At 46.2% G+C, this 26,906-nt stretch overlaps 2 protein-coding genes across 7 annotated transcripts; one reads left to right on the forward strand and one right to left on the reverse strand.

Moving 5' to 3' along the window:
- Positions 1-705: 705 nt before the first annotated feature.
- Positions 706-12,949, forward strand: CEACAM18 (CEA cell adhesion molecule 18). Its single transcript, XM_082711366.1, has 5 exons — positions 706-3,381; positions 4,827-5,183; positions 6,441-6,713; positions 8,021-8,296; positions 9,768-12,949. The coding sequence occupies exons 1-5, from the start codon at positions 3,330-3,332 to the stop codon at positions 9,971-9,973; spliced, it is 1,164 nt and encodes a 387-aa protein (XP_082567492.1). The 5' UTR covers positions 706-3,329; the 3' UTR covers positions 9,974-12,949.
- Positions 6,633-26,574, reverse strand: LOC309853412 (sialic acid-binding Ig-like lectin 8). 6 transcript variants are annotated; one of them, XR_014305663.1, is made up of 8 exons: positions 25,573-26,076; positions 25,089-25,367; positions 24,814-24,861; positions 23,722-23,979; positions 22,989-23,085; positions 22,566-22,662; positions 16,394-16,676; positions 6,633-8,884 (listed from the first exon to the last, which is right to left on the reverse strand). XR_014305663.1 is itself a non-coding variant. In XM_082711361.1 (7 exons), exons 1-7 carry the CDS (start codon positions 26,024-26,026, stop codon positions 16,500-16,502), a joined length of 1,410 nt encoding a protein of 469 aa, XP_082567487.1. In that variant the 5' UTR covers positions 26,027-26,574; the 3' UTR covers positions 15,134-16,499. The 6 variants fall into 6 exon arrangements, 5 of the variants coding, with proteins under 5 accessions (XP_082567487.1, XP_082567490.1, XP_082567488.1 ...); XM_082711361.1 differs by lacking the exon at positions 6,633-8,884 and having other exon boundaries at positions 15,134-16,676; positions 25,573-26,574; XM_082711364.1 differs by lacking the exon at positions 6,633-8,884 and having other exon boundaries at positions 15,134-16,676; positions 22,579-22,662; positions 25,573-26,098.
- Positions 26,575-26,906: the final 332 nt, after the last annotated feature.

Raw genomic sequence — 26,906 nt, forward strand, 5'->3', positions numbered from 1 at the left:
GGTCTGATGCACCTGGGGTGATAGGTTTGCCCACACGGGACCACAGGGACCAGGCTGAGGCGTCAGGGTTCCACCTGGTTTACAGGTGTGGAACCCTGATCTCCACAAGGATCCCAGGTTGGCATTCCCTGTGGTCTCTGGGCCTGGTAAACATCTTCCAGTGTTCACCCTGGCTGTCCCGGGCAGAACCTTGCCCTGGGAGGGCCTGTGACATTTTGCTGTCTTGATAAAAAGGTACAAAGCTGGGCTCTAGAAGAAGATTAAGGGCTCCTTGGGAGGCCTCCTCAGGCTGCCACCCACACCCAGCTGAGCTCGGGTGTTGGCTTAAGGGAATGAGAGTGAGTCTATGAGCCCAAAGTATGTTCCAAGCCTGCTGCTTTCTCCTGAGCGTAGGGCCCTCCTGAGGGTGTCACTTCCTTAAATGCTCAGATTCTTGCTGTGAACTCTGGATGAAACCAGTTTTTCTATATCGGTCCTGATTGCTTGGACCAAGCATTACTGTCCATGTACAGTCTGGACACAAGGGAAGGACATTCTTCTGCAGTGGCTTGGCATAAAGCTCTGTTGGATAGGGATGCTTTGTGTCAAGTGATGTCAAATAGATTCAATCAGATGGCCTCTGTGCCAGAGCTTGCTGGCCTCCTCCCATTAACCAACCCCCTTTTACCTTAATAAGGAAAAAGAAAGGTAATAAGGATACAAGATCTTAATTAATGAGATTTATAGGATAATTGTTATTAGGTCATACAACCGAAGTGTTTTTTAAATATCTATAAACTCAGTTTAAAATGTTTATTTTTTCCCAAAGAGTTTAGTGAAACATTATAAAAGGATTTTCAATTATGCCATTAGGAATTAACATGTCCTGTAATGGTCAGTGTGGGAGACATTGTTGGCAGTCATTTATACATGTGACCTTATTGAAAGCTCACAGCAGTCCTATGGAGAGAAAAGGCTTCATATCCTCACATTACAAGTGGAGACAGTGAGGCATAGTTAGGGGGCATCCATACGTATGACCACCTTCACTTGTGACCCTATTGCAAGTTTAGGATACCAAGACCACCTCCTTCCAGTGGAAGGACTCACATAACACACTAAAAGCTATTATCTTTGTGATTAGGGCTGGTTACAGCTTGAGGATACAGATCAGTGTCAGTGAAAGGGAGGAAAGGGCATGGTCAGGGTCCAGGGGCTCCATGTCTCTCCAGTGGAGTTATGAGTCATGGACAGCATTACCTCCTCCCAGCACTGGTGTATGACAGTCTGCTGACCAGGGAAGCTCACCTGAGACTAGTCTTCAGGGTTTTTATTGAGGCTCTTTCACACAGTTATGATTCACTGTTCACATAGCTGACCTCAATCTCCTGCCTCTCCAGGGGCAGAGCAGATTTCATGTGACCCAAAGCCTTCATCATAATTTCTACTGTGGAATATCCAGTGTGTTCCAAGGCCCCGCAAGGCAAATAGAGACACTCTTATCAGGCAGGGCATTATAAGGATTTAGGCATTTCTTCCAGGAGTTGAGGACAAAGTCAGATATGTCTTTGGCTAAGGTAAATTCTTTACTCAAAAGTCCATCTCTGGGACCCACCAAGCTCCAAAAATGGGACTGGGCAAAAGCCGTTATGCTGCTGTTGGTATAAAAAAGAGGAAACATTGAAAGCATCTGAATGCTCCCAAATAGGGGATGGGTTGAACGAATGGATCCATGGCCAGTGCAGTGGAATAGTATGCAGCCATGAACAAAGACCAATGGCGATATAAGAAGTAGGGCTTCTGATAAGCTACAGGCAGAAAAACAATTCTCTGTGTTTTCTAGGGTTACCACTTACACTCAAATACTGAGGAGGACCAATTTAGAAATTTCAGTGGCACATAATATAGTATTTCCCTATTATACCAAGTACAGATGTGTTTTGCAGTAGGCTACAAATATTAATATGGGTTGTCAGAATACAGTAGGAGACTTCAGAGATGTTGAATGAACCATAAGAACTCTGAGGTGTATATTCACCTACCTTTGTCTAAACTTGGGCTTAACATTAGAGAAGCCCAAATAAAGAAGGATATTGAATGGTATGATACCACTTTGGTAAAAATATGTATCTGTGCCTGAGTATGTATGACATATCAGAACTGAAAAGTTTCAAAGAAAAACACTGGCTGTATCTCCAGGCGATCTGGCTATTACAGGTGACTTTCCAATAGTATTAATCAAATTCTGATAAATAAGTCTGTACTTTACTTAAAAGGATTGTATTTACTTACATACTTATAAATGTAAAGCTGTATGAATGTATAAATATTCGTCTGCATATTTAAATAATCTATTATAAATAGTAACAGATTTACACATTTATTTAGATGAGTATTCATAACAACTTAAAACTATTTAAATTAATTACTAACACAATATTAATTCTATTTTTCCTTCTTAAGAATTTTCCAAAATTTCTACAGCCAATGCATTACTTTTTCAATTAAAGTCATATTTGCTGTCATAAAAATAGAAGATGAATATACTTCTGAGTCCAGCTTGAAAGATTTGTGACCCTTTCTGGGGTGAGCCCACTCCCCTGCCTTCTCAGTCCCTCATCCAGCCCACCTGGGTCTCTGTATCTCCATGTTTCCCTTTCTCTCTGTGGGGTCCCCAGATGCAGACACATCACATGTGCTCAGCGCTGTGCCCTCCATGAGCACACTCTGCTCTGCCCTGGCAACACTTCTGTTACTGAACCTAAAGATCCAACACCTAAAGAATGGGATTTATACATTTTGGCTCAGGAACGCAACAGCAGGCCCCACAGCCACTCCAAATGTCCAGGTGGAGGAAGATCTGCTGACCCTTTAAGAGAGAGACTTAAGCTGTTGGTGTCCAGGGAGTGAAAAGCAGCCCCTCATCAAATAAGACAATGCAATTTAAAATGTGAGATCTACAGGGAGTAGGAAAAACAAAAACGAACAATTGCCCCACATTTTAAAAAGGCTGCTGTCCTGTATTTATTGTGCTTTTCAGTATTTTCCAGTTTTCCTAAAAGTGAGCCTAAGATTTTTTTGTAACCAGAGCAGAATAGGAGACTAATCTAAAAAAAAAAGAAATGAGCTGAATCCACGATAAGCTAAGTGCACCTCAGAGTCATAAAGATAACAACAACTCCCCAAGGGTCTCCTCCCCAGCCCAGGGTGGCTGGGGTTCAGAGTCCACTGGAGCGCAGGAGGTGGGTGGGGACCAGCAGCTCAGAGCCAGAAACGCAGGTCTGTGAAGAGGCAGAGGAGACTGCCAGGTCCCTGGACAAACACCTAGCCCAGGAGGTCCTGCGTAACCCATGGACCTTTCCAGACCCAGATGCAGACTCTGGAGGGAGCTGGTTCTCCTAGGTAAGAGAGCTGAACCCACAGGACGGGGAAGCGTTAGAGGAGAGGGGGACAGAGCTGGCACCAGGACTTTCGTGAGCTCACATACCTGGGCCTACCTCACCCATAGACACACACACTCTCTCTCTCTTACTCACATATGCATACACACAGAATGTTCATCCCCATTCACCCCCAGGAGTGATGAACTTGGACCCCCTCCTGTGATTGCTGGAAATCACCTCCCCGGGTTCCTAATCTGCCCTGATCCCCTCCCCTACCTCTCCAGCTAGACTCCTTCCCAACCTCTCACTTCCTTCTAGGACCCTCTGAATCCCTATGACAGGGACAACTGTCATGTCTCACTGGCCACCCTGTGTCCTGTCCTCAAACACCACCAGTATCTACACCTGGAGGCCTGGAGCAGGGGATCTCAGGGGTATTTGCCTCCTCCATGGAGTCAAGGCTTAGGGTACACAGACAGGAGATCTCCATGTCTTAGGACGACAGATCTTCATCCACATTCATGTGCACTCCACAGAATTTAGATACTAAGTCAAAGGCACGTGTAGACAGTCTTGGAGAACTTCAGCCACCCACCTATCAACCGAGCTCTCCCACTGGGTCCTGCCCCATGATCAGGGACCCTGTGATGTGGTGTCCAGTGTGATGAAGATCTATCTCCAGACTCTGGTGACCCAGATCCCCAGACTCTGGGGATGGGGATGAGGGGGCCCAGGAGGCTGGGGGAGCTCCAGGGGGCCATCTGATCCAGACTGGGGAGCAGGGGGCATCAAAGCTAAGAAGTGAAGGCTGAATAGAAGTGAGTTGATGGGGGCCTGGGAAGGAGGGAATGGAGATCTGTGTATCAGAAACAGGGAACAGCATGTGTGAAAGCCCAAAGTCAGGACAGAGTGTGGTGTAAAAAGAGAGCTGTTTATGTCTGGGGAACATAGTACAGATACTGTGTCTTCTGATAAATGAATGCAGAAATGCATGCATGAATGAGTTACTGAATAAGGGGGTTCATGGGGTAATGGGGTGGGGTAGGTATGATCCAAAAGGAGGCTAGATGAGTCATAAAGACCAACTCTTTCTAAGAGTGGCTCATAAGCCATGTTGAGTTTTAACTTTATTCATGGAGTGCTGGGGAACTACAGAAGTTACCTAAGAGAGCAGGGTCACACCTGGGGCTTTGTAAGGATCCACATAACTGTCATATGAGGAGGGGTTGAAGACTGAGTGTCCAAGGAGGAAACCAGGCTGGAAGAGGGTGAGGAAGGAATGGACCAGAACAGGGCCTGAGGGGGTGGAGAGGGGAGGACAGGCTGGGGAGCTAGAAACCATGGCACGTTCACCAGTGTCCCTGGAGATCATTTCCTGGGCAGTGTAAATCAATCTCTCTCTTCTCTCTCTCTCTCTCTCTCTCTCTCTCTCTCATGTACGTGGGTTCTATTTGTCTTCTCCAGCCAGTCTACTGGCCTGGGGGACCCGCCAAGCCTCTAGCCAAATCTACATCAGCCCAGAGTCACTCTTAGGGTTCAAGGGACTTCGGACCATCATAGTCCTTGAGAATGCCCCCGAAGATGCTCTGGAATTCAGCTGGCATCGTGGTGCAAATGACACTGAGGACAATATGATCGTCAGCTACAAACCTCCCTCCAATTTCTGGCAGACTGGGCCCATGTACAGAGGCCGGGAGAATGTGACCACATTAGGTGACCTGATGATCAGGCGATCTGCATTAAGTGACACAGGGAACTACACTGTGAGGGTGGACACTGGCAATGGGACCCAGACAGCAACCGGCTGGCTTGAAATACAAGGTGAGTTGGCAGGTTGCCCATTTCCAGACCTGGGAGCTTTGGGAGTGAGGTCCCTGGGAGATCATACTGTCCAAGTCTCCTCCACCTGCAGGTGACAGGGGGAGACTTGGCAGATATAGTCCAGCTTCTCCTGCTGAGATGGGTCACTGGTTTCCTTCAAGGGTTCCAGTTTCACTCTCAGGGTATCCGTTAGTTCTGCTGCATAACAAAGAGCCACAAGTGGCAGTCTTAGACAATACCCATTTATTAGCACACATCCCTGTCTGGCAAGTCTGGCAAGTGCTGTGCTCTGAGACTCGCAAGGTGGGGCTGTGGTCTCATGTGTGGCTCTGTCCATGGGCATGTCACATCATGACTCTTTGATTCTTCAAGGTCAACTGAATTCTGCCTCTCTGGGAAAGGGAGACTCTGTTAAGAAGTTTTAACTCTGTTAAGAAGGAGTCTTATATGACATAAGGGTAATGATTGGAATGACATTCCATCACTTTTGCCATATTGTTTAGGTTAGAAGGAAGTCATAGGCTCTACCCACATTTGAGGGGCAGGGAATATACAGACTGAAGTCATGAGGCTGTTTTGGAATTCTGTCTACTATAGACAGCTCCTGGGGACTCCCCAGGGCTGGGTGGGTAGAGTGGGGATTTGGAGATAAGAAGTCCTGTGTTTACTTCTGACTAAGAATATGTCCCATGGCCTTGAGCCTTCATCTTCCCTCTGCGGTGTTCTGTTTCCTCATCTGTAGAATGGGGATAGTATCTCCTCTGTCTTTTGTAAGGTTGGAGGGAGTATCTGTATGTGTAAGTAACTGTAAGTAATCTGTAAGTAACTGTAAAGTGAATGGGACTCAGATAAAGGGAGCAATTATTATACGGAGTTCAAATGTCACCTGTCACATTGAATTCTACCGATGGCTCCTCAGTTGGGGGTGTTCTCGTTTTAGGTCCTGGGTTCAGAAACAACCATTAGGCCACACATCTATCCCAAGAACTCACCATTACTGCAGTGGATGCACAGTGATGACTCCACACCTAGGATGGGAGACTCAGACTTGTGTCCACACCTCAACCACTTGTGCCCACTCCCTACTTCTCTGTCCCTCCCTGCTCTAGGGCTGCTCCCCTGCCAAGACCTCAGACCCCATCTTACAACTCTTGACTTCTCACCACCCTACCCCGGAAGCCCCGTCGGGGTTTCTCTCCCAAGCAGAGCTTGGGGAGGCAGACCCCACCCCTAATGTCTTCTTCCTGCTTCCCCCAGATGTGGAAGGCAAGCCAGACATCTGGGTCAACGCCACCTCTCTTGTAGAAGACGTGGATTCTGTGGCCGCCATTTGCTACACCAATGCCACCACTGTCAAGTGGTATGTGGATTTTACACTGGTGTCCAGCAGTGACCGGATGACAATCTCCCCGGACCTCAAGACCCTTGTCATTCACAGAGTCAGCCGCTATGACAGAACACTTTATTGCGAGATAGACAGCATCCTGGAGATTCCTCAGAATAGTAAAATTATCTCTCTGACTGTGGCCTGTGAGTGGTCTGGGGCCCTGGAGTAATGCTGGGGGTGGGCTTAGGGCCACCCAGGGATGTAGCAATAATACAGGCAGAACCGGGGAGAGAAAACGCCATGAGTCAGCCCCCAGCCAGCTGTATCTGGGTTTGAATCTCAGTTCTCTGGACTTAGAATCACCCTCAAGGCACAGAATGATCTGCTATTTAAAATGGGGACCCAACTTGCTACTCCTCAGATTAGAAAGAGTGCAAATTTGTTCAGATATGGCTTTTGTAAAGACAGGACTTCTTACAACTAATAGTTTCTTTAAAATGTCATTCAACTTGTTAAATATTCAAATCCCATGTTCCCTTGAGCCTTCAGATACATTGGTCTTTTTTTTCTAAATTTAGTAAAATCACCTTCACTTTTCCTTTTACTCAGATTGAATTGGCTATCCTCCTTTAAACAGTTTGATTTTAAAGCTAAATGACAGATTTCATGCATTCTCTTTTCTCCATGATCCTTCAACCACCCACCAACCCAAGTACGCAATCCAGCCAGACCTCCTCCAAAATATCAAACGGGTCTTGTAAATCGAAGACATCATCTTATAAATATAATGAACTTTGGATCTTTACAATGTTCGGGGACTTTTTCACATTTACCAAACTCTTTCACATCTTCGGACTGTGAAAAAGCACAAGTCTTGAACGGTTTTCACATCTAAATCTAGAACCACATGAAGTCCATCAGATTTCCTAACAAGCATGCTCTGGCAATCATGGAGATAAAGTGGTCACAGAGCAGAGTTTCTGACCTCCACACACAGCTTGCTGACTGCAGGTTTGCAGTCAAGAGCCAGGACCTAGGATCTGCTTCTGCAGGGAGATTCCTCCCAGGCCATAGGGGAATTTGTTTAGTTCATTTGTGGGTCAGTAGGATGCTATGAAATCCCTAATCCTCTCTTTGGGAACCCCATTTGCCTCATCTATAAAATTAACCCATGGGTTGTTATGGGGATTAAGCAAATGTATGAACCTATAAAGTGTTTAGAACAGAGCCCAACGTTCAGGGGACCTGATATATTACTTCTACTCCTATTTTATCATGATGTGAAGGTCTGTCATGGGACTGACTCATAATAGATGCTTGAAATGGAAGATGTTATAGTTATAGTAATGTTGTTGGCACAGCTGCCTTGCATGTGTTGGATCTAGGGGATACTTGGGGTGTAATGTGGGAGCACCTTCTGGTCGGGGAGGACTGTGTGTGGATTGAGGGAAGGAGACAGGATCCCAAGGGGTCAGAAAACATAGCTCCGGGTCTCCTGCCATCTCTGCAGATGGGCCAGACAATGTGCGGCTGAGTACCAGTCCCATTACCTCCAAAGGCGTCCTGTCTGCTAAGATCGGCTCCCAGGTGATGATGAAGTGTGATGCCATTTCCAAACCCAGTTCCACGTACCAGTGGATCCACAATGGCTCTCTCCTGAGCTTCTCAGAGGCAAGCGTCACTCTCCAAAGTCTGGCCTGGGACCAGATGGGCAAATACAGATGCATCGTGGAGAACCCTGTGACCCAGCTGACCTTGTATAGGGAATTCCAGATCCAGCTGTCCCGTAAGTACAGTAGCCCACCTCGGACGCTCATGTTCCCCAAATCTTCCCATCTCTGTGCTTTTGCCTAGGCAGTGCCCATCATCATGTATGCCGTCCCCACCCTGCAAAGCCATGCTCACAATGGTTGGGTAAAATCCACCCCCCACCCTGTCCTGTCCTCTGAGGTCCAAGTCCAAAGCTGCCCCCCTCCATAAAGCCCTGGGGGACCTCAGATCAGAGCAAGAGTGAGTCCCAGGGGGAGTTGGTCAGCTAACATCAAATGAGCACTTACTATGTGCCAGCCCCTCTTCTAATCTGTGCGGCCCTCATAGTCTCACTGCAGAGGAAGTGACTGTTGTGAACGCCACCTCCATTTACAGAGAAGAGAACTGAGCTGTGGGAAGTTTGAGTGCTTTTTTCCACGTTCCAGTTCCAATCAACAGAGGAGGCAGCGCTCAAATTCTGGTAGTCCGGCTTCACAACCTATGTCCTCAGCTGTTTTACTCGGTTGCTCAGAAGAGAAAGTGGAAAGGCTAGAGCGGGTGGTGGTGCAGAGGAAGCAGGGATCCGTTGTGGATGTGGTATTTGGAATATGGCTTGAGAATGAATCTGTAAATGGGAAGAGCCTCCTGAGCCTCAGTTTCCTTATCTGTAGTGTAGAGATAAAAAGGGTCCCTAGGGCACCTGGGTGGCTCAGTGGGTTAAAGCCTCTGCCTTCTGCTTGGGTCGTGGTCCCAGGCTGCTGGGATCTAGCCCCACATTGGGCTCTCTGCTTGGCAGGGAGCCTGCTTCCCCACCCCCCTCTGCCTATCTCTCTGCCTACTTGTGATTTCTGTCTGTCAAATAAATAAATAAAATATTTTATTTTGAAAAAGGGTCCCTATATGACAGGACTTCTGGCAGAATTAAATCAGATAGTGCATGAGAAGCCATCAGCCTGGCTTGTCCCAGAGAGAGCCACAAACACTGAATGTGGGCTGGAGACATTTATTCTGGTCACTCCATACTATTTACTAAGCACCTGCTATGCACCAGACATGACAGACCGACAGTGAATGATTATGCACTGACTGATCCACACCTTTCTAACTCCACTGGACTGTGAGCTCCAGAAGGACGGAGGCTGGGAGCACTGTTTGCTCACCACTTGTCCCCAGTGCTTATTTAATGCTGTGCCTGGCACGTAGTTGGTGCTCAGCAAATACCTGTGCAATGAGTTAGTTAAAGACCCTGTGTAATCAACACCCCCGACCCTGTCACTCTCTACCCTCTTGAGTGGGTTTATTCTTTTTTGGAGAGCTTCCTGCTGCTTGCAATGATATTAGACATTTCTTTGCCTAATTGTCAATTGTCCACTTTCCAGCTGGAATGTCGCTACTGAATTCTTAATATTTGGAACATAGCAGATGCTGATAAATCTCTGAAATAGATGTGTGGGTGAGCAAAGTGTTAAATGATGTTGTCCCTGACTCCCTTGTATCCTCTCCTCCAGGGGACACAACTCCTGTTGTGAACAGAGGTTTCTACATCTCAGGAGCCAAAGTGGTGTGGCTCATTGTGTTCACAGTCCTGGGCAGTGTCTACATCTGTGGAATCCTGATCTACGCCTTGATCAGCTATTTCTCCACCAGGTGCCTCTTGCCCTGGGTCAAGGGTGGGGTGCTGTCTGGGGAATGGGTCTCAAGAGCACTTCCTTAAGAAGGGAAGGCAAAGCCAGGAGGGGAAGGGACAAACTAGGAATCATCGGAGGCAGATAGATAGGTCATGGACTAGAAGCCACTGACAGAGACGGAGAATGTAGAGGCAGTCATGCCTCCATATAGCAATGGGGTTTCACTTAGCGACTTCCTTTCATCCCAGTTTCTTTGTGTTTATGATGTTGATATGGAGGTCCACCTAGAGAGGCAACCATGAGAATGAGCAGGGTGGGTGCCAAGCATCGAGCATGGTCTGGAACATGGTAGTCGCTAGTTACCAAGTGAAGTTAGGGAAACAGGTAGTAGAGTCAACTGCAGGGGAGGAGACTGGTCAGAGGGAAGATTCTAATCTGGGTTTCAATCTCAGCTCTGACTTTAGCTGTCTAGCTGGCCCTCAGTAGATCATAATCCATTCAGGTCCTCTTCACCCATCTGGAGGATGTGAAGGGTAACATCTTCCCTGAAGGGAGATATGGGGACTAGACACAATTCTTGGAAGATAAAACAATTAGCAGCATTCTTGGTACAAAGTAGATCAGAATTTCTCGAGCTTAGTACTATCAATATTTGGGGTCAGATAATTATTTCAGTGGTGGGTTAAGGCTACATTGTAGCATGCTTAGCAGCATCCCTGGCCTCTATCCAATTGATACCAGCAGCAATAACCTCCATCAGTCTAAGTTTAGACAACCAAAAATGGCTCTAAGTGTTAGAAAGGTCTTGAGGACAACATTGCCTTGACTGAGAACCATTGCAGTAGATGTTAAAGAAAGCAGTAATGATGGAGATGATGGTGATGCTGGTGCTGATGATGTTGGTGATGCTAAAGTAGTAGTGGTTGTGGTGGTGATGGTGGTGGTGATGGTGGTGATGGTGATGTTAGTGATGATTGTGGTGGTGGTGGTGATGGTGGTAATGGTGATGATGGGGGGGTGGTGGTGATGGTGGTGATGATGTTGATGGTGATGGTGGTGGTGGTGGTAATGGTGGTGATGGTGGTGGTAGTGATTGTGGTGGCAGTGGTATTGATTGTGGTGATGACAGTGAAGATTTTAGAAGATACATTCTTTTTTCAAATCATTTTAGTATCTTGATATGGAACCTATATGTGATCATTGCATGGTCCAACAAGAAGCTTAAAGTATTGACTGTCAGTGTGACAGTTAGCCCATTTGTGCTTCAGTTTGCCATGTGTAAAATGGGAGTAATACTGGTATTGACCTCACAGGGATATCTGCTATGGAGATAAAGTCAGTGTCACTGACAAATAGCTTGGAACAAAGCGTGGCACATAGTAAGCACTGAATAAAATCTTAAGTATTATTACTGATAGCATCATAATTCAATGTGTTTAATGTACTTTTCCAAACTAGTCATGATAAACTCTGGAAGTTTAAGAGTTGTTCCAGGATATCTAGGTTACTTTTTCTTCTACAACCTGAAAGATGCAATCTAGCCAGGCATAACCCCCTCCTCGTAGCCAGGAGTGAACTGAACATCTCCACTGCCCCATTCTCCTTAGAGGTGCCACATTCTCCTTGGTCTCAGCTCTCCAGTCTGGAATGCATGAGAGCAGGGAGCTGGGAATCAGAAAGGCCAGGTTCAGAACAAGCTTCTGTCATTTTCTAGCTGTGTGACTTTAGGCAAGCTTCTTCACCTCTCTGAAGTCCTGTTTCTTCATTCACAAAACAGGGTTAAAGTTTCTACTTCGTGTGACTGTTGAGAGGATTCAACATAATTTCTATAAATCATCTACTCTAGTGTCTGGCATATAACAGGTGTGAAATAACTTAATATTATTATCACTAGGAATTAGCCCAGGTAGTGCCAGCTTCTTCCCCAGGTACACACAGTCTCTTTTCCCTCCCCACATCTGCTGCCCCATGGCATCTCCCTCCAGTGACCTTAAGACATCAAAAATGCTAAAACGTATGGGGGAATGTGGAGGACTCTCAATGCAGAGGTTAAACTCCCAGATTCATCCCCTGCTACTCCTGAGGTCCTTCACAAGGAGGCCTTGGAAAGAAGAAGCTGACCCTTCATCTCCCCAGGATTCTCCGGAATTCTGTTTCCTAAGGATCTGAAACATGACATCTTCTCTGATTTCTCCCCGCAGGCAGCCCCGGTTACCCAGTGTCTGACTTAGAACATGAGGACAAAACCAAATGGGCAAAAAGGTGAGGTGGAAGCGAGGGGGAAGCACTGAGAGTCCCCAGAGGGATGGGCCAGGCTGGAGAGGGAACAGGGTCTAACTGGAGGAAAGAGTCAAGAGAAGGAACCAGCCCAGTCACACTGAAGCTGGGAGATGGAGACTCTAGGAGCAAGTCTGGAGTCCCCACCTAGGACAGGGTGGGGGGAGACGTCAAGGGCAGAGCGGCCATTGGCTGCTCCATCTGCCAATCAGAGCCAATCAATGGAAAGTAGCCTGGGGCGGGTCATAAGTGGAGCCCTGTGCTCTAACTCTGAGGCCTCTTCTCCACAAGCAAACCCGCTTCTGACTTCTCCCTTCTCTTAGCTTGATGCCATGGCACCACCAGAGAAGATGCAAAGATGACCATTGCCAGTGATGGGGAAACTGAACAACCTATAATTGCCCAGCAACCAGGAATTTATTAAATGGACACTGCACAGTTTGCGCTAATCTGTCATGATTAGAAACCACGCTGGAGAAAGGTGTTCACTGATGCAGGAAATGCTTACAACTCATTGTTAGGAATGTATAATGTAAAACTGCACCTGGTAGGACCATCGTTATGAAGAGGGGAGATTAGCTGACTACAGTTGTATGTATACGCACACAGATACTTATATATGTGCATACATACACATGTATGTGTGCGTATACACATATATACACCCCTGTACAAAAACATGGAAAATGTTAACTATTAACAGTCTTATCCCTTAATTTTCTTCTTTGCACTTTACTGTATGTTCCAAAGTGGTTTTTTCCCCTCACAAAATGTATGAACTGTTTTTATAATCAGGGAAAAAAAAAAAAAAACAATAAAGTTATGGACCCAGCAGTCTTCACTGTGCCACTCTGCTCTACTAAAACCCAATAAAGTTAAAACATTGCGGGCAGGAAGAGCCAGCTCCAGTTTTCAGCACCTCCCGCCCCTCTTCCCCCGCTAACAGCTCGTCCTCAGATGGGCTGACCAGCACTGTCTTCTGAATCAACTTCGAGGTGTGCGGGCAGATTGAAAATAGGTATGTGCATGCTTTTATGCATCTTGGTGCCATTTCTTTATATTCTGCCCATGAATTTCTTTTTTGCATTGTCTCCGTGGTCACTTACTTAACCACTAGGTCTATGGGTCAAAAAATGCATAGATTCACAGATATTTCCAAAACCACCTTATCTGAATGAAAGAAAACCAAATACATCCTGAGTTAACCACTGCATGTACCCATCAGCAGAGGTGGGCATTTTACTATTTCTATATCTGAACCTGTATTTCCCCACCTTACAGTCTTTTTTTAAATTAAGATTTTATTTATTTATTTGGCAGAGAGAGAGAGAGAGACAGTTAGAGAGGGAACACAAGCAGGAAGAGTGGGAGAGGGAGAAACAGGCTTCCCGCTGAGCAAGGAGCCCAACGCAGCAGCTCCATCCAAGGACCCTAGGGTCATGACCTGAGTGGAAGGCAGATGCTTAAGGACTCAGCCCCCCAGCCACCCCTCCCCACCTTACAGTCTTAAGTAAGACTGTTGAATTTAACCTAAAGAGTTTTCATTATTGTTAAAAATTTTTATTATTTTTTGTCAAAGGTAGATCTATATACAGTAAAATGCAGAAATCTTACATGAATAAGTCAATGAGTTTTGGTAAATACATACACTCATATAACTACTATCCCAATAAAATATGGGATGTTTTCTGCATCCCAGAAAGTGTCCTTGTGCACTATTTAAGTTATCCCCCAGCCACACACCCCCAAACAGAGGCAGCTCCTTTTGTTGAATTTCTGTCCCAATAGATTAGTTTCATCTGTACTTGAACTTCATCTAAGTGGAATTATAAGATTTTATTCATTTATTTGACAGATCACAAGTAGGCAGAGAGAGAGAGAGAGGAGGAAGCAGGTTCTCCGCTGAGCAGAGAGCCCGACGTGGGACTTGATCCCAGGACCCTGAGATCATGACCTGAGCTGAAGGCAGAGGCTTAACCACTGAGTCACCCAGGCGCCCCATCTAAATGGAATTATAAAGTATATTCTTTTGTTTCTGGCTTCTTTCACTCACCATGTTTTTGAGATTCATTCATGTTTTTACATGGGCCAACTGTTCATTCTTTTATTTTGAGGAATAGTATTCTGTTGTTTGTATGCTGTAACACTTTGGTTATCCATTTACTTGTTGATGGGCATCTAGGTTTGTAGTTGTTGTTGATGATGGGCATTTGAGTTGTTTCTACCTTTGTTTATTATGAATAATGCTGCTATAAATGTTTATGTACAAAAGTTTGTGTGGGACCTTTGTTTTCATTCTTCTCGAGTAAAAATTACAGGTGGAATTTCTGGGTCATAGAGTGGGTATTTTGTTTAACTATACAAAACCGCCACACTGTTTTACAGAACCCACAGTTGTACAATTTATATCCCACCAAAAATATACAAGAGTTTCAATTCCTCTACACCCTCTCCAACATTTGGTGTGCTCAGGCTTTTTGATTTCAGCCATTCTGACAGATGTGATAGGGCATCTCATTGTGGTGAATTTCATTTCCTTGATGTCCAGCAGTGTTGACCACCTTTCATTTACCTACTGGCCATTTGAATCTCTTCTTTTGTGAAATATATGATTAAGTCATTTTCCTCATTTAAAAAATTAGGTTATTGTGTTATTAACTGGTAATAATTCTTTTTATAGTCTAAGTTCAAGCCCCATTTCAGGGATATATATATTTATATATATTTCTTCCAGTTTATGGCTTGCCTGTTTATTTTCTTAATCATGTCTTTTGATGAACAGGAGTTTTTAATAAAAAAAAAAAACATATAATGCTTACTGTTATGGATGTTCTGTGAGAAATCTTTGTATACCCACAGATATTCTCCTAAATTCTCTCCTAGAGCAATTCTGCCTGATAGAAAAATAATGCAAGCCAAATATGTAATTTCAAAAATCTAGGAGCTATAATAAAAAAAGTAAAAAGAAACTGGTGAAATTACTTTTAATAACAGTATAGTTAAACTAGTATATCTAAAATATTATCATTCCAGCAGGTAATCCATATTAAAAATTATTAACGACATCTTTTATCCCTTTTTTGTACTGTAAATGTAGCACATATTTTTTAAAAAAAGAATTACTTATCTATTTGAGAGAGAGAGTGCAAGCAGGAGGGTGGGAAGGAATAGAGGAAAAGGAGCAAGCAAACTCCCCATGGAGCAAGCCAGATGCAGGGCTCTATCCTGGACCCTGAGATCACAGCACTAGCTGAAATCAAGAGTCAGATGTTCTAAATGACTGAGCCACCCAGGCGCCCCTAGTATAGCATGTCTTAAATGCCATGCGTGGCCAGTGGCTACCACTGGGCAGCACAATTATAAAACCTCTATAGTTTTCACTTCTACGTTTATGATTCACCTCAGACTAATGTTTTGCATGTGACATGAGAAAGGGGTCAAAGTTCATTGTTCCCAAACCTTGATCCACTTGTTCTATGGCCATTTGTTAAAAAGTCCCTCCTTCCCCAACTGAATAGACTTGGACCTGTTCGATTAGCAATATATACACACTCTAATTAGACTGTGTTCTCTTCCACATCACAGTGTCTTGGTTTCTCTAGCTCTGTAGTAGTCTTACTTCTCCAACTGTGTTCTTCTTTCACCAGACTGTTTTTGCTATTCTAGATCCTTCACATTTCTATGTAAATTTTGGAACCAATTTGCCAATTTATGCATGTATACATATGTATGTACTGACTCGTTTGGGAACCTTCCTCATAGGTTTGGTTTGTCTCCACAGGGAGATATCATGTCCCACTGCTTGACTCCCTTCTGAACCCAGAAGTCTACCTCTTGAGCTTGGCTTTCAAGGGCAGAGGAAGACCTAGTGGGAAGGATGTTCCAGGAGGAGGCATGTCAGCAGGCGAGAGTGAGGGCTGCTGCTGGAACCCTCCAGAGTCAGGAAAATTCTCAGGAAGACTTTTCTGCTCAGAGCACAGGGATCCAGCATGTGGTCAACATACACTTTGTGCCAGGAGCTCTGACTGGATTTTCCTACTGTAATTCCCACCAAGAACTTGCAGCTAGGGGTTCTCATCACTCTGTTTCACAGAGCGGGAAACTGAGACACTGAAAAGTAGGGATTGATCTGTCACTTGCTTAGTAAAGGGGTGGCGTGTGGTTTTGAACTTGAAACCGTTCCTAAAGCCTGTGTTCTTTTAGCCTGTGTTCTAAAGCTGTGTACTTACAGCTCATCGCCTGCAGGCCTTTTAATTCTACAGGAATCAGACTGACTTTTTCTTTGCCCCTCAGGGGCCAAGATCCCCCAAACCAGGGCTGGGTCTCAGCAGGCTCTCATTTGTGAATCTTGATCTCGGAGTATTCAATACCAGTTGGCACCTGTTCCTGCCGGCCCCAAGTGTCTGTCCCATGAAAGCTGAGGGATGCATAATGGAGCTCTTCTTCCTCCCCCAAGGAGAGGGTAGCCGCATCTGGGGGAAGGCTGCCTACCCAGGATTCAATCAGGGGACCCTGAGTGGAGGGAGAGAAAAAGGAGTCAGAGCAGAATGGTGGGGACAGGATAAGACAGAGAGTACCCAGGAGGGAGACCCATGAATTCTTTCATCCATTCATTCCATGTACATTCTCGCATTGGTGGTATAGTGGTGAGCATAGCTGCCTTCCATGTACATTCTCGTGGAATCTCCTCCAGGCATACTTTCCTCAAATATTTAATACATAGCACTTTATTTGGTGCTTGTGAATCTCATTAACTTCCCATAACAACCCCATATAGAAGGTATTATTGTCCTTATTTTATCACTATGAAAATAGAGGGTAAACCAAGGAAGTAGCTTGTTTAAAAATCCCTGGTGAAGCCAGGATCCAGTCCAAGATCTTCCTGACCCCAAAGCCTGGTGTCCTACTGTGCATGCAGCCCTGAGCTGGACACTTTAATGCATATACCAGACATAGGCCCTGACCTCTTGCAAGTTACTCTTTTTTTCCCCTTGCAGCTTACTTTTTAACCTAGGGAGGAGGCAAGAAGCGAGATAAATAAATAAATATATAACTGTGAACAGGAACTGGGTAAGGGAGAGAGAGTTACAAAGCCTTGATTTGGGTATAGCACCTGTCCTTAGGAAGCTCATAGTTTGGTGGAATGTCAGTCAGTGAAAGAAATCATGTCCCTGTGAAATAGGCAGAAAAACAGCCCCTCCAAAATGCCCACATCTTAATCCCTTGGAATCTATGAATATGTTATCTTATATGGCAAAAGGGACTTTGGGGATGGAATTAAATTAAGCATACTGAGATGGAGAGATTGCCCTGGATTATCTGGATGTGGTCAGTGTAATCACAAGGGTCTTTCTCTTTACAAGTGAAAGAAGGCAGAGGCAGATTTGAAGATGCTTCTGGCCTTGAAGACGAGACCAGGGCCATCCAGTCACCTCCAGAAGCTGGAAAAGGCAAGAAAATGCATTCTCCCCTGGAGCTTCCAGAAGGAACTCAGGCCTTCTTGCCAACACCTTGACTTTAACCCAGTGAAACCCATTTTGGACTTGGGACCTCTGGAATGGTAAGATGATAAAATTATGCTGTTGGAGGCCACTAAATGTATAGCCGTTCATTACTGCAGAGTGACAGGTGCTGACCAGGGTTGGGAGGCACCCATCTCTGCTGCCCCCTCTAGATGAGAATGCTTTAGGGGCACCTGGGTGGCTTAGTGGGTTAAAGCCTCTGCCTTCAGCTCAGGTCATGGTCCCAAGGTCCTGGGATGGAGCCCTGTGATCCCAGGATCCTGGGATCAAGCTCTGCAACTGGCTCTCTGCTCAGCAGGGAGCCTGCTTCCTCCCTCTCTCTCTGCCTGCCTCTCTGCCTGCTTGTGATCTCTGTCTGTCAAATAAATAGATAAAATCTTTTTTAAAAAATCTTGTTATTCAAATTAACACACACACACACACTTCCTGACACTCCTGTTATCAAGACCTCTGCTTAGTGAAATCTAAATGTTAGCTTTTCAGTTCCTGCCTCTCTGGACTTTGCAACAGCGGGTGACCCCATTGCATGTCTTCCCTAAATAAAAGCCTTTCTTTTCTTAATCACAAGGTATTCATCAACTGACCTGCCAGACACTTTGCTGGTTGCCCTCCATTTCCCTGATCTCTAAGTAGGAGAGGGGCCCCAGACTCTTTCCTTCTTCAGCTTCACCTTGTGACCTCATCTACTCAATTGTCTTCATGTAGTAGTCTTATTTCTTATAGGCTAATGGCTCCCAAAGCCTTACCACCAGTCCATTCCCTCTCTTGAACTGTGGCCTTTGATCTGATGGTGTAGTTAAAATCCCATTTCCCTTGTCCAAAACACATATATTTTAACTGAACTCTTTCTCCTCCAAATCTCTTCCTCCTACAATTTTCTCAAGCACAATGATTGATGCCTCCACTCTTCTAGCTACTCAGTGAAAAAATCTAGGAGTCATCCTGGACCCCTTTCAGTCAGTCATATCCCACCCCTAATCCATTAGCAATTCCCATTGGTTTTAATTTCAGACTTCATCAGGATGCAATCATCCCATCTCTCGTGCCATCCTGGTTCTGGTCATCATAATCATCTCATACCTGAATGCTTCTCCAGCCTCCTTTCTAACTCCCCTGCTACGACAGTCTCTTACACATGGTAAGCAGGGGGATCTGTGAAAATGAAAGTCATGTCCTTCTTTTTTTTTTTTCAAACATCTCCAGATGCCCACAGCAGACTAGGTGTGCAGACATGATTTACACATACCCTGACTTCTCCAAATTTATTTCCTGCCTGTTGGTACTTGCCTCCCTCTGTCTAATTGCACAGACTTCCTGCTGGTCCTCCACTCACTGGTCTGTATCTTGTTTCTGAGCATTTGCACCTGCTATTTCTTCTGCCCAGAGTGCTCTTTGTGCACAATAGATTGCAAAGTCTTAAGGGTCCTTCATGTCTTTGCTTAATCATCACTAACGAAAACCACAAAACATCCTACATAATGGCACAGAATGTTTGCAAATCATGTATCTGAAAAGATGTTAATATCCAGAATACATGAAGAACTTCCATGACTCAACAACAACAACAACAAAACAACCCAGTTATTTAAATGGGTAAAAAAAAAAAAACCTTGATTAGACATTTTGCCAAAGAAGACATAGAAATGGCTAATAAGCCTACGCAAGACATTCACGAGTAATCATTAGAAAAATGCAAATCAAAACTACAAGAGATATCCTCTCACACCCATGAGGATGCCCACTATAAAAAGACAAAAATAGGGACACCTGGGTGGCTCAGTCAGTTAAGCATCTGTCTTTGGCTCAGGTCATGATCTCAGGGTCTTGGGATCAAGCCCCAAGTCAGGCTCAGCTCTCAACAAGGAGTCTACTTCTCTCTTTCCCTCTGCCCCTCCCCTTCCACTTGTGCTTTCTCTTACTCTCTCTCTCTCTCTCTAATAAATAAATAAAATATTTTTTAAGAGGCAAAAAATAAAAAACAATAAGTGTTGGTAAGGATGTGGAAAAAATGAACTCTGTGTACTGTTGGTGGGAAAGGAAAATGGTGCAGCCAAGAGGCAAGGGAGTATGGTGGTTTCTCAAAAAAGTTAAAATAAAAACTCCCATGATCCAGCAATTCCACTTATGAGTATTTATCCAAAAAAAAAAAAATGGAAAGCAGAATCTCAAAAAGATATTTACATTGCCTTGTTCATTGCACATTATTTACAGTAGCTAGAGGTGGAATGATCCTAGTATCCATCAGCAGATGATGGATAAAGAAAATGATAAAGAAAAATGTGATATGTGAAATGTGAAATGTGATGAAGAAAATGTGCTATATATATATACAACAGGATATTATTCAGTCTTTAGAAAGAAGGACACCTTGCGGCACTTGGGTGGCTCAGTCGGTTGAGTGTCTGACTCTTGATTTCAGCTCAGGTCATGATTTCAGGGTTGTGGGGCTTAACCCCACATTGGGCTCCTTGCTCAGTGGGGAGTCTGCTTAAGATTCTCTTTCTCTCCCTCTCTGTCCCTCCCCCTCACCTCACACTTCTCTCACTCTCTCTCTCTCTCTCTCTCTCTCAAATAAAAAATAAATAAACCTTTAGAAAAAGGACATCTTGTCACAGGCTACAGCATGGGTAGACTTAGAGGATAATATGCTAAGTGAAATAAGCCAGTTGCAAAAAGACAAAGCTGCATGGTTCCACTTACGTGAGGTATGTAAAGTCATCAAACTTACAGAAACAGAAAATAGAATGGTGGTTTCAGGGCTGGAGAGGCAGGGGAAGTGGGTTGTTGTTGTTCAATGGGTACAACATTTTGTAAGTTTGTTTTGCAAGATGAAAATGTTCTGGAAATCGGTTGCACAACTGTACATTTAAAGATGGCTAGGTGGTAAGTTTATCAAAATAAAATAAAGAATAACAACAACAATAAAACATAAGCCATCTCCCCATCATTCCCAGTTTCTGTGCCCTGCATTGTCCCCAAAGTACAGGTCTGTCCTTTCCATTGTAGTCACTTATTTGTGGTTTGGTTGTTTGATTGATTGGTTATATCCCTATGTCTAGACTAAAACTTACTGAGCCTGAGATGGAATTTTTTTCTTTTCTTTTTAAAAAAAAATACTTTATTTATTTGACAGAGAGATAGAGCCAGAGCACAAGTGGGGGGAATGGCAAAGGGAGAGGGAGAGGGAGAAGCAGGGAGCCTGATGTGGGACTCGATCCCTACCCTGGAATCATGACCTGAGCCAATACTTAACTGTCTGAGTCACCCAGGTGCCCCCCGCCCCAGATTTTTTTCATAGATGAATCTTTGGCAGATGAAATGCCTGTCAGTTGGCACATGCTCAGTAACATTTCCTGAATGAATTAATGAATGGATGCCTACATGGCACTTTGCTCAAAATCCTGCAAAGGCTTCCAGTCAGGCTCTGAATATAAATGGATGAAAAGTGTGATATTTACATTGGAGCCTGAAGGCTGAGCAGGAATGAAGAAGTGGAAATGAGAGGGTAAAGCATCTGAGGAGAAATGAACAGCCCATGCAAAGATCCAAGGGCACAAATAAACCTTGTTCAGAGAAGTCGATGGAGTAGAAAGTAAGAGTGACTTTCTGAACCATTTGGAGCTTGAGACCAAAGAAGACATGTGTGCCCCTGAAAAATGTTTTTGTATATTTTTAATGGTTATTTTTTCACATTAAAATAATTGAAATATTATTGCAAACTTGAAGATTGTGTGTAATAAAACATTACTTTCGGTTTAAAGATTTTATTTATAACCAAATCAGCATTTTTGTTAATTTTGATTTTCTGGTTTTGCTGAAAGCAAATGTAGAGAGGACATTTTTAAAATCAACTTCTCCCTTCTCTAGTTTTCATTTGAGAATGCTGCCATGTTTGACAATTTCTCTAAACTCAATTATGATCTTATGTAATTTTTAACTAACTTTAGTCTACTGATTCTGTCATTCTTTAGAGTTTTTTGGTATTTTCCTTATCGTGGTTCTTTTGCCTTAACTTTGCTTTTTTAAAAAATAGTAAATTAAGACATTATTCTGGATTACTGATATTTTTCAGCACTACGTTAAGTTTTGCATCTGCAGCAAGTTCTTCCCTCACTTCACCCTAATCCTAGTCCTTCTGGAGACGTGTTTGAGAGGTCGGAATATCCCGGGCTGCAGGGTAAGGATTTTGGACTCTATTCTCTGCGTGAGGGGTCCACAAACTATAGCCAGCCCATAGATCAAATACAGCCCACTGCCTGTGTCTGTAAATAAAGTTTTATTGGAACACATCTGTGCTCATTCATTTACATATGGTCTATGGCTGCTTTTACTTGACAACAGCAGAGTTGAATGCTTACAATTGAAGGTAAAGTCTGCAAACCCCAAAATACCTATATGGCCCTAGATTAGGAAAAAGTTGCCAGCCTCTGGTCTAGACAGTGGAGACAAGCAGTTCAAACGCAGAGGAACTGAGTAGTGATGGTTTTTAGATGACTGCTTGGTGTAGAACAAGGATGGTGAGAGGCAAGGAGGTGAGGGGGTCCAGGGAAAAGATTCTGAAGCCTTGGCAATGAAGGGAGTCAAGATGGGAGGAGGTGCTGATGTTAGCTGTCCTTAAGAGGAAAAATAGACAAGACATGGTGAATTTAGGGTTTTAGGAGAAGAAAGGGAGGACAAAGAGAAGGTGACTCCTCCATGCCTGGCCTGAAAGAAAGAGGAGGGGGTGGTTGTGCTGTCACAAAGAAGGGGAATCCTTAAGGAGAAAGAGGAGGAGATAAGGAGAGCAACTTTGGACCATGCTGAGCAACAATCCTGGGGGCCATCCTAGGGGGAGGTGTCCAGGATGGATGCTCAATGGCAAGTCGCCCAGGTCACTCACCTGAGAGACTGACCTTGTGACAGTGTTTACACCTTCCATGCCCATGTTCCTGATGCTCATTGCTGACCTTGTGGCTTTCTTCCTGCAGAACCTCACTCTGAGAGAAGAGACCGGAGATCCTTTCAGTCTGGTCAGTTCAGCATGCTATAAGCAGACTGACTCCCTCCTCTGTTCTCTCTCAAGGGCTGGAGGGTAAGGGAGGTAGGAGAGTGGTGGTCCCTTTCTGGAGACCCCAGTGTTGAGAATGTAGTCTTCCCCATCCGCGACAGTGGGGCCAGAGTTCTGTGACAGACTCACCCAGGTGCCATCAACCTCCTTCCTGCCCTTGCTTCAGGGTCTTGAGCCATCCAAGTCCCTCTATTCTGGGCCCGCCTGCCCTTTCCACCCCAGGGCTATCCCTCCACCCCCAGGGTCAATGCTCACGCTATGACGATGATGCAGAGACACAGGAAGAATACAGCCATACCACCTGCTCCCCCAGCAGCCCCCAGCAGCCTCTCAGAAAAAGGCCACGCTTTTCCTGCAGACAGATTGGATTATTGGTGATTCCTCTCCAAGAACTCGGTACAATCTCCCACTCCCTGCAGGACCCCAGATTCCCATTTTCTAGCCCCTCTGCCAGACTCCAAACAGGGGCACCCGGATCTTGGGGAGGGGATTAGGGCCAGGTGAGAGAAGCAAACAGATGCTGGAGTGCAGCCTGTCTGTATTTAAAATGTGGATATTGGGTTCATGGTAATATTTATTTTGCATTCATTTATATTTTTAAAAACACTGCAATGCAGTATTACTTCTCATTACTGAGGTTTCGGAGGCTTCTCCTTGAATTTTGTGCTCTGGTGAGTGCTTCACTTGCCTCACCTTCCTCCCTGTCCCACAAATCAAGGATCTGTGTCCCTGGACACACCTGTGCAGGCCCCAGCCCCTCTCTTTCAAGACCCACTTCCTTCCCCTCCCAGGCTTCACCCTACCCTACAGCCCTGGTCTGGCAGGAAGAGGACAATGAAACTATAGGTGGCAGGGAAAATCTTGGCCTCACAGGGGAGCACAGACCAGAGTTGAGCTTCCCTGTAAGGCTCAGAGGCTGCTGGAGGTCCTGGGGGCAGTGCGATTGTTCTCCCCCAGCACCCCCTTACACACACACAGGTGCACTCACTCTGCAGGGAGAGCCTCAGGGAGACATGCTGAGAGCCCAGCAGGTTTTGAGCTCGGCAGGTGAATTCCCCTTCATCTTTCTCCTGCACTCGAGGCAGCTCCAGCACCCCAGGGTTCAAGGGATTTGAGGAACACAGGGTCAGGCTCCCCCGGGCCCAGTACAGCCTGGCAGGGGGGTTGCTATTGACAACACAGACCAGGTGCAGGGACTGGTCCTCCAGGACTGAAAAAGATGAGCCGTTTTCCAGGGCTGTGGGTGCTGGAGAAAAAGAGACAGAGAGTCAGAGAGACAAAAAGAGAGAGCGAAAGCAGGATTTGAAAACAGACTGGATGAGGGGACAGAGAAACAGAAGTAGGTTGAGGTGCAGGAAAAGGCATGTTTTTTTCCCCTTGTTGGTGGGAATGCACCCTTGTCAATCCTCCATTCAGGACAACTGGCCACATACCTCAACGTGGAAAGAACATAAAAGCTACATTTTGCTTTTAGGGACTTATCCCCCAGACATACATATACAGAGTTGTGAAAGGAGATTACTCATTGCAGATTACTCATTGCAGCCTTTCAGCTAATAGAATAAAATGGATGCCATGATCTCCCATCGGAAGACTCAGACAGAATCAGAATCCATCCACGGGAAGGAATACCGCACAGTCTCGGAGGAGATCGAGGACAGTCTGTACTACTGATATCAGAGGACCCCTCAGACCGTCCAGGCAAACACAGCAAGACTCAGAGCAGTCTATGGTCACTGGTCACTTCCCAGGAGGAGACTGGGCATCTGAGGACAGACTCTGTTGTGCATTTTGAATATTTGTCTGTGTGACTGCTTTACCTGTTCAGAAGTACTTAAATAAACAGTTGCTAGGGAGGATAAAAGATGAAGCAGGAGTCAGGAGATACATGATAAAGGGCAGATGTGCTGTGTGCACGTTGCCCTGTTCTCCTCTTCTGATAACAGAGCTGGGGTGGGGGGCGGTGCAAAAGTGGGGGAGGAGGCAGCTGAAGGGGACAGTAGCAACACGGAGGCTAGGAAAGGGGATGACCCTGGCCCTGCCCTTGCTCCCCACACTCCAAGAGGAAGCTCTATCCTACCTGTGCCATTTCCCTGGGAGACAGTTACTGTCAAGTTCTGCGGGGAGTCTGGGACAGAAAGACATGGAGGATTCATGTCAATGGGGAGGACTGGTAGACATTGGCTCTCTGTCCCCAACAGCTGCATAAGTGGAGAAAGAATGGAGACAGGTGTCCTCCTGACCCTCTTCCAGTCCAGATTTTGGGAACAGCACCCAACGCCCCAGGCCCTGACCCCACACCCGCTGCCCTCATGACCCCATCAGGGACCCAGGGATTCCTGGCCTGGCTCTCACAGGACACATTGAGGTGGATGGTCTTCACTGTGGTCACTCTGGCCCCAGGCAAGGTCACCTGACAGGTGAGGGGCATGCCATGGTCCTGGGGCCGTGGGGTGAGAGTGAGCACGGAGGAGAGGAGAGTCCTGGGGCCCAGGGAGGTGAGGGCAGCTGACGTCCAGGAGAAGATGGGCGGCGTGCTCCTCTCACAGGCCCAGGGCACAGAGCAGGTCAGGTTCCTGGGGTGTCCAGACTCCAGGGTCCCCGGGATGAGGATGTCAGGTGTGTGGCTCAGAGCTGTGAGGAGATGGGGAGACATGGGAATCAGGAGGAGGGTCCGAGGTGAGACCCTGAGAGAAACCTCAGGCTTTGGTCCAGCTCCTGCTTCTGAACCTTGACATGTGTTACCTCTAACCCCTCCCAGGAAGGGGGAGTCCCATCCCAGCTCTGACCGAGGAACCCCGTCCTTCCCGGGTGGCCTTTCCTGGGGTCTCCTTCTTACCTGTCACTTGCACGGAAAGCAGTTTCTGTTTATAACTGCAGCTCGCAGAAGACTGTCTCTCCACCCTGAAGAAGTATGTCCCCGAGTCCCTTCTCTGTGCATCTCTGATATCCAGGGAGCAGTTGTAGGCCCGGGGGTCCCCAAGGAGGCGGAATCGGCCCTGGGTGTCCTCCCGCACTTTACGATCTGGGTTGTTTGTCGCCACTGGAGCATCGTGGTGTACTACAGCCCCTTCCTGGAACCAGTAGCCGAGAGCTGAGGTTAAGTCAGACCTGCAGTTCTCAGGGTTCCAGAAGTTGCAGGGCACAAACACACACAGGCCCTCTTGCACAGTCACCAAGCCATTCACTTGCAGACTGTAAATTTTCTGGACCCCCTTCTCAGGCCACCTCTGGCCATCAGCCCCCTCCCTCCTCCAGAGCAGGGCCAATAGCAGCAGAAGCATGTCCGGCATTGGCAGTGCCAGGGTCCCCTGAGTGTCTGTTTCTCGGGGTTGGTCTCTCAGGAACTAAAAGTTGCAAGAATCAGAGGAAGCCCCAGGAGGAAGATGCAGGTGATGTCAGAACAGTGACCCTCCTCAGAGGAGGAACTTCACACCTAGACACTGTCAGGTCCAGGACAACCGTTGGGAATCAGTCATCCGCCACCACATGTCCACTCCTGGGGACCCTGGGCCTGGAGGCCAAAGAGGGTGAGAGCCCTCGGGGAGCCAAATTCACCCCCTGTGCAGGGCTCGAACCCCATCTCCCGTCTCCCTGCTGATACCCTCTGGGGTTTTCCACAAAGTGAAAATGGGTCCCTTCTGGCCAGATCCCCTGAATCTCAGGCTGTACATGTCTATGGAAGTCAGCCCTGCTGGGGACAGGACACAGGGACTCAACAGGTGGGGGAGACCAGGCCTGGGGGCGTGAGGAAGCCAACTGTCCTCCCGCCCTTGGCATCCACGCAGGGGGCATCCCCTCCCTGCTCATGAAGTCACAGACTAGCCCCAGCCGCTGCTCTGAGAGTCACTGTCCGATGGGGAGATGATTAAGTGTCCGGCACCTGGAGCCCCCTGTCACGGGGGCCAGAGGCAGAGTGAGGGGCTACTGTCCCCCCACATGGGAGGTTGTGTCACAGGAAGCTTGGGCAGAAGGGACACTCGGGCAGTGGAGGTGAAGACTCCAAGAATGTTGAGGGGCGCCTGACTCAAAGGAGGAAGGGGAACCTGAGGCTGTGGTTGTAAGCAGGGTTGCTGTGGGGAGAAGTGCAGAAGAGAAGGGGCGGATTTTGAAAGGGATAGAAAGTTCCCCTTTCCCCCTTCCTCGTGGCTGTCTGGTGCGAGGACAATTTCT

The sequence above is a fragment of the Mustela nivalis genome (assembly GCF_964662115.1).
Source record: "Mustela nivalis genome assembly, chromosome: 18".
NCBI classification, from domain to species: domain Eukaryota; kingdom Metazoa; phylum Chordata; class Mammalia; order Carnivora; family Mustelidae; genus Mustela; species Mustela nivalis.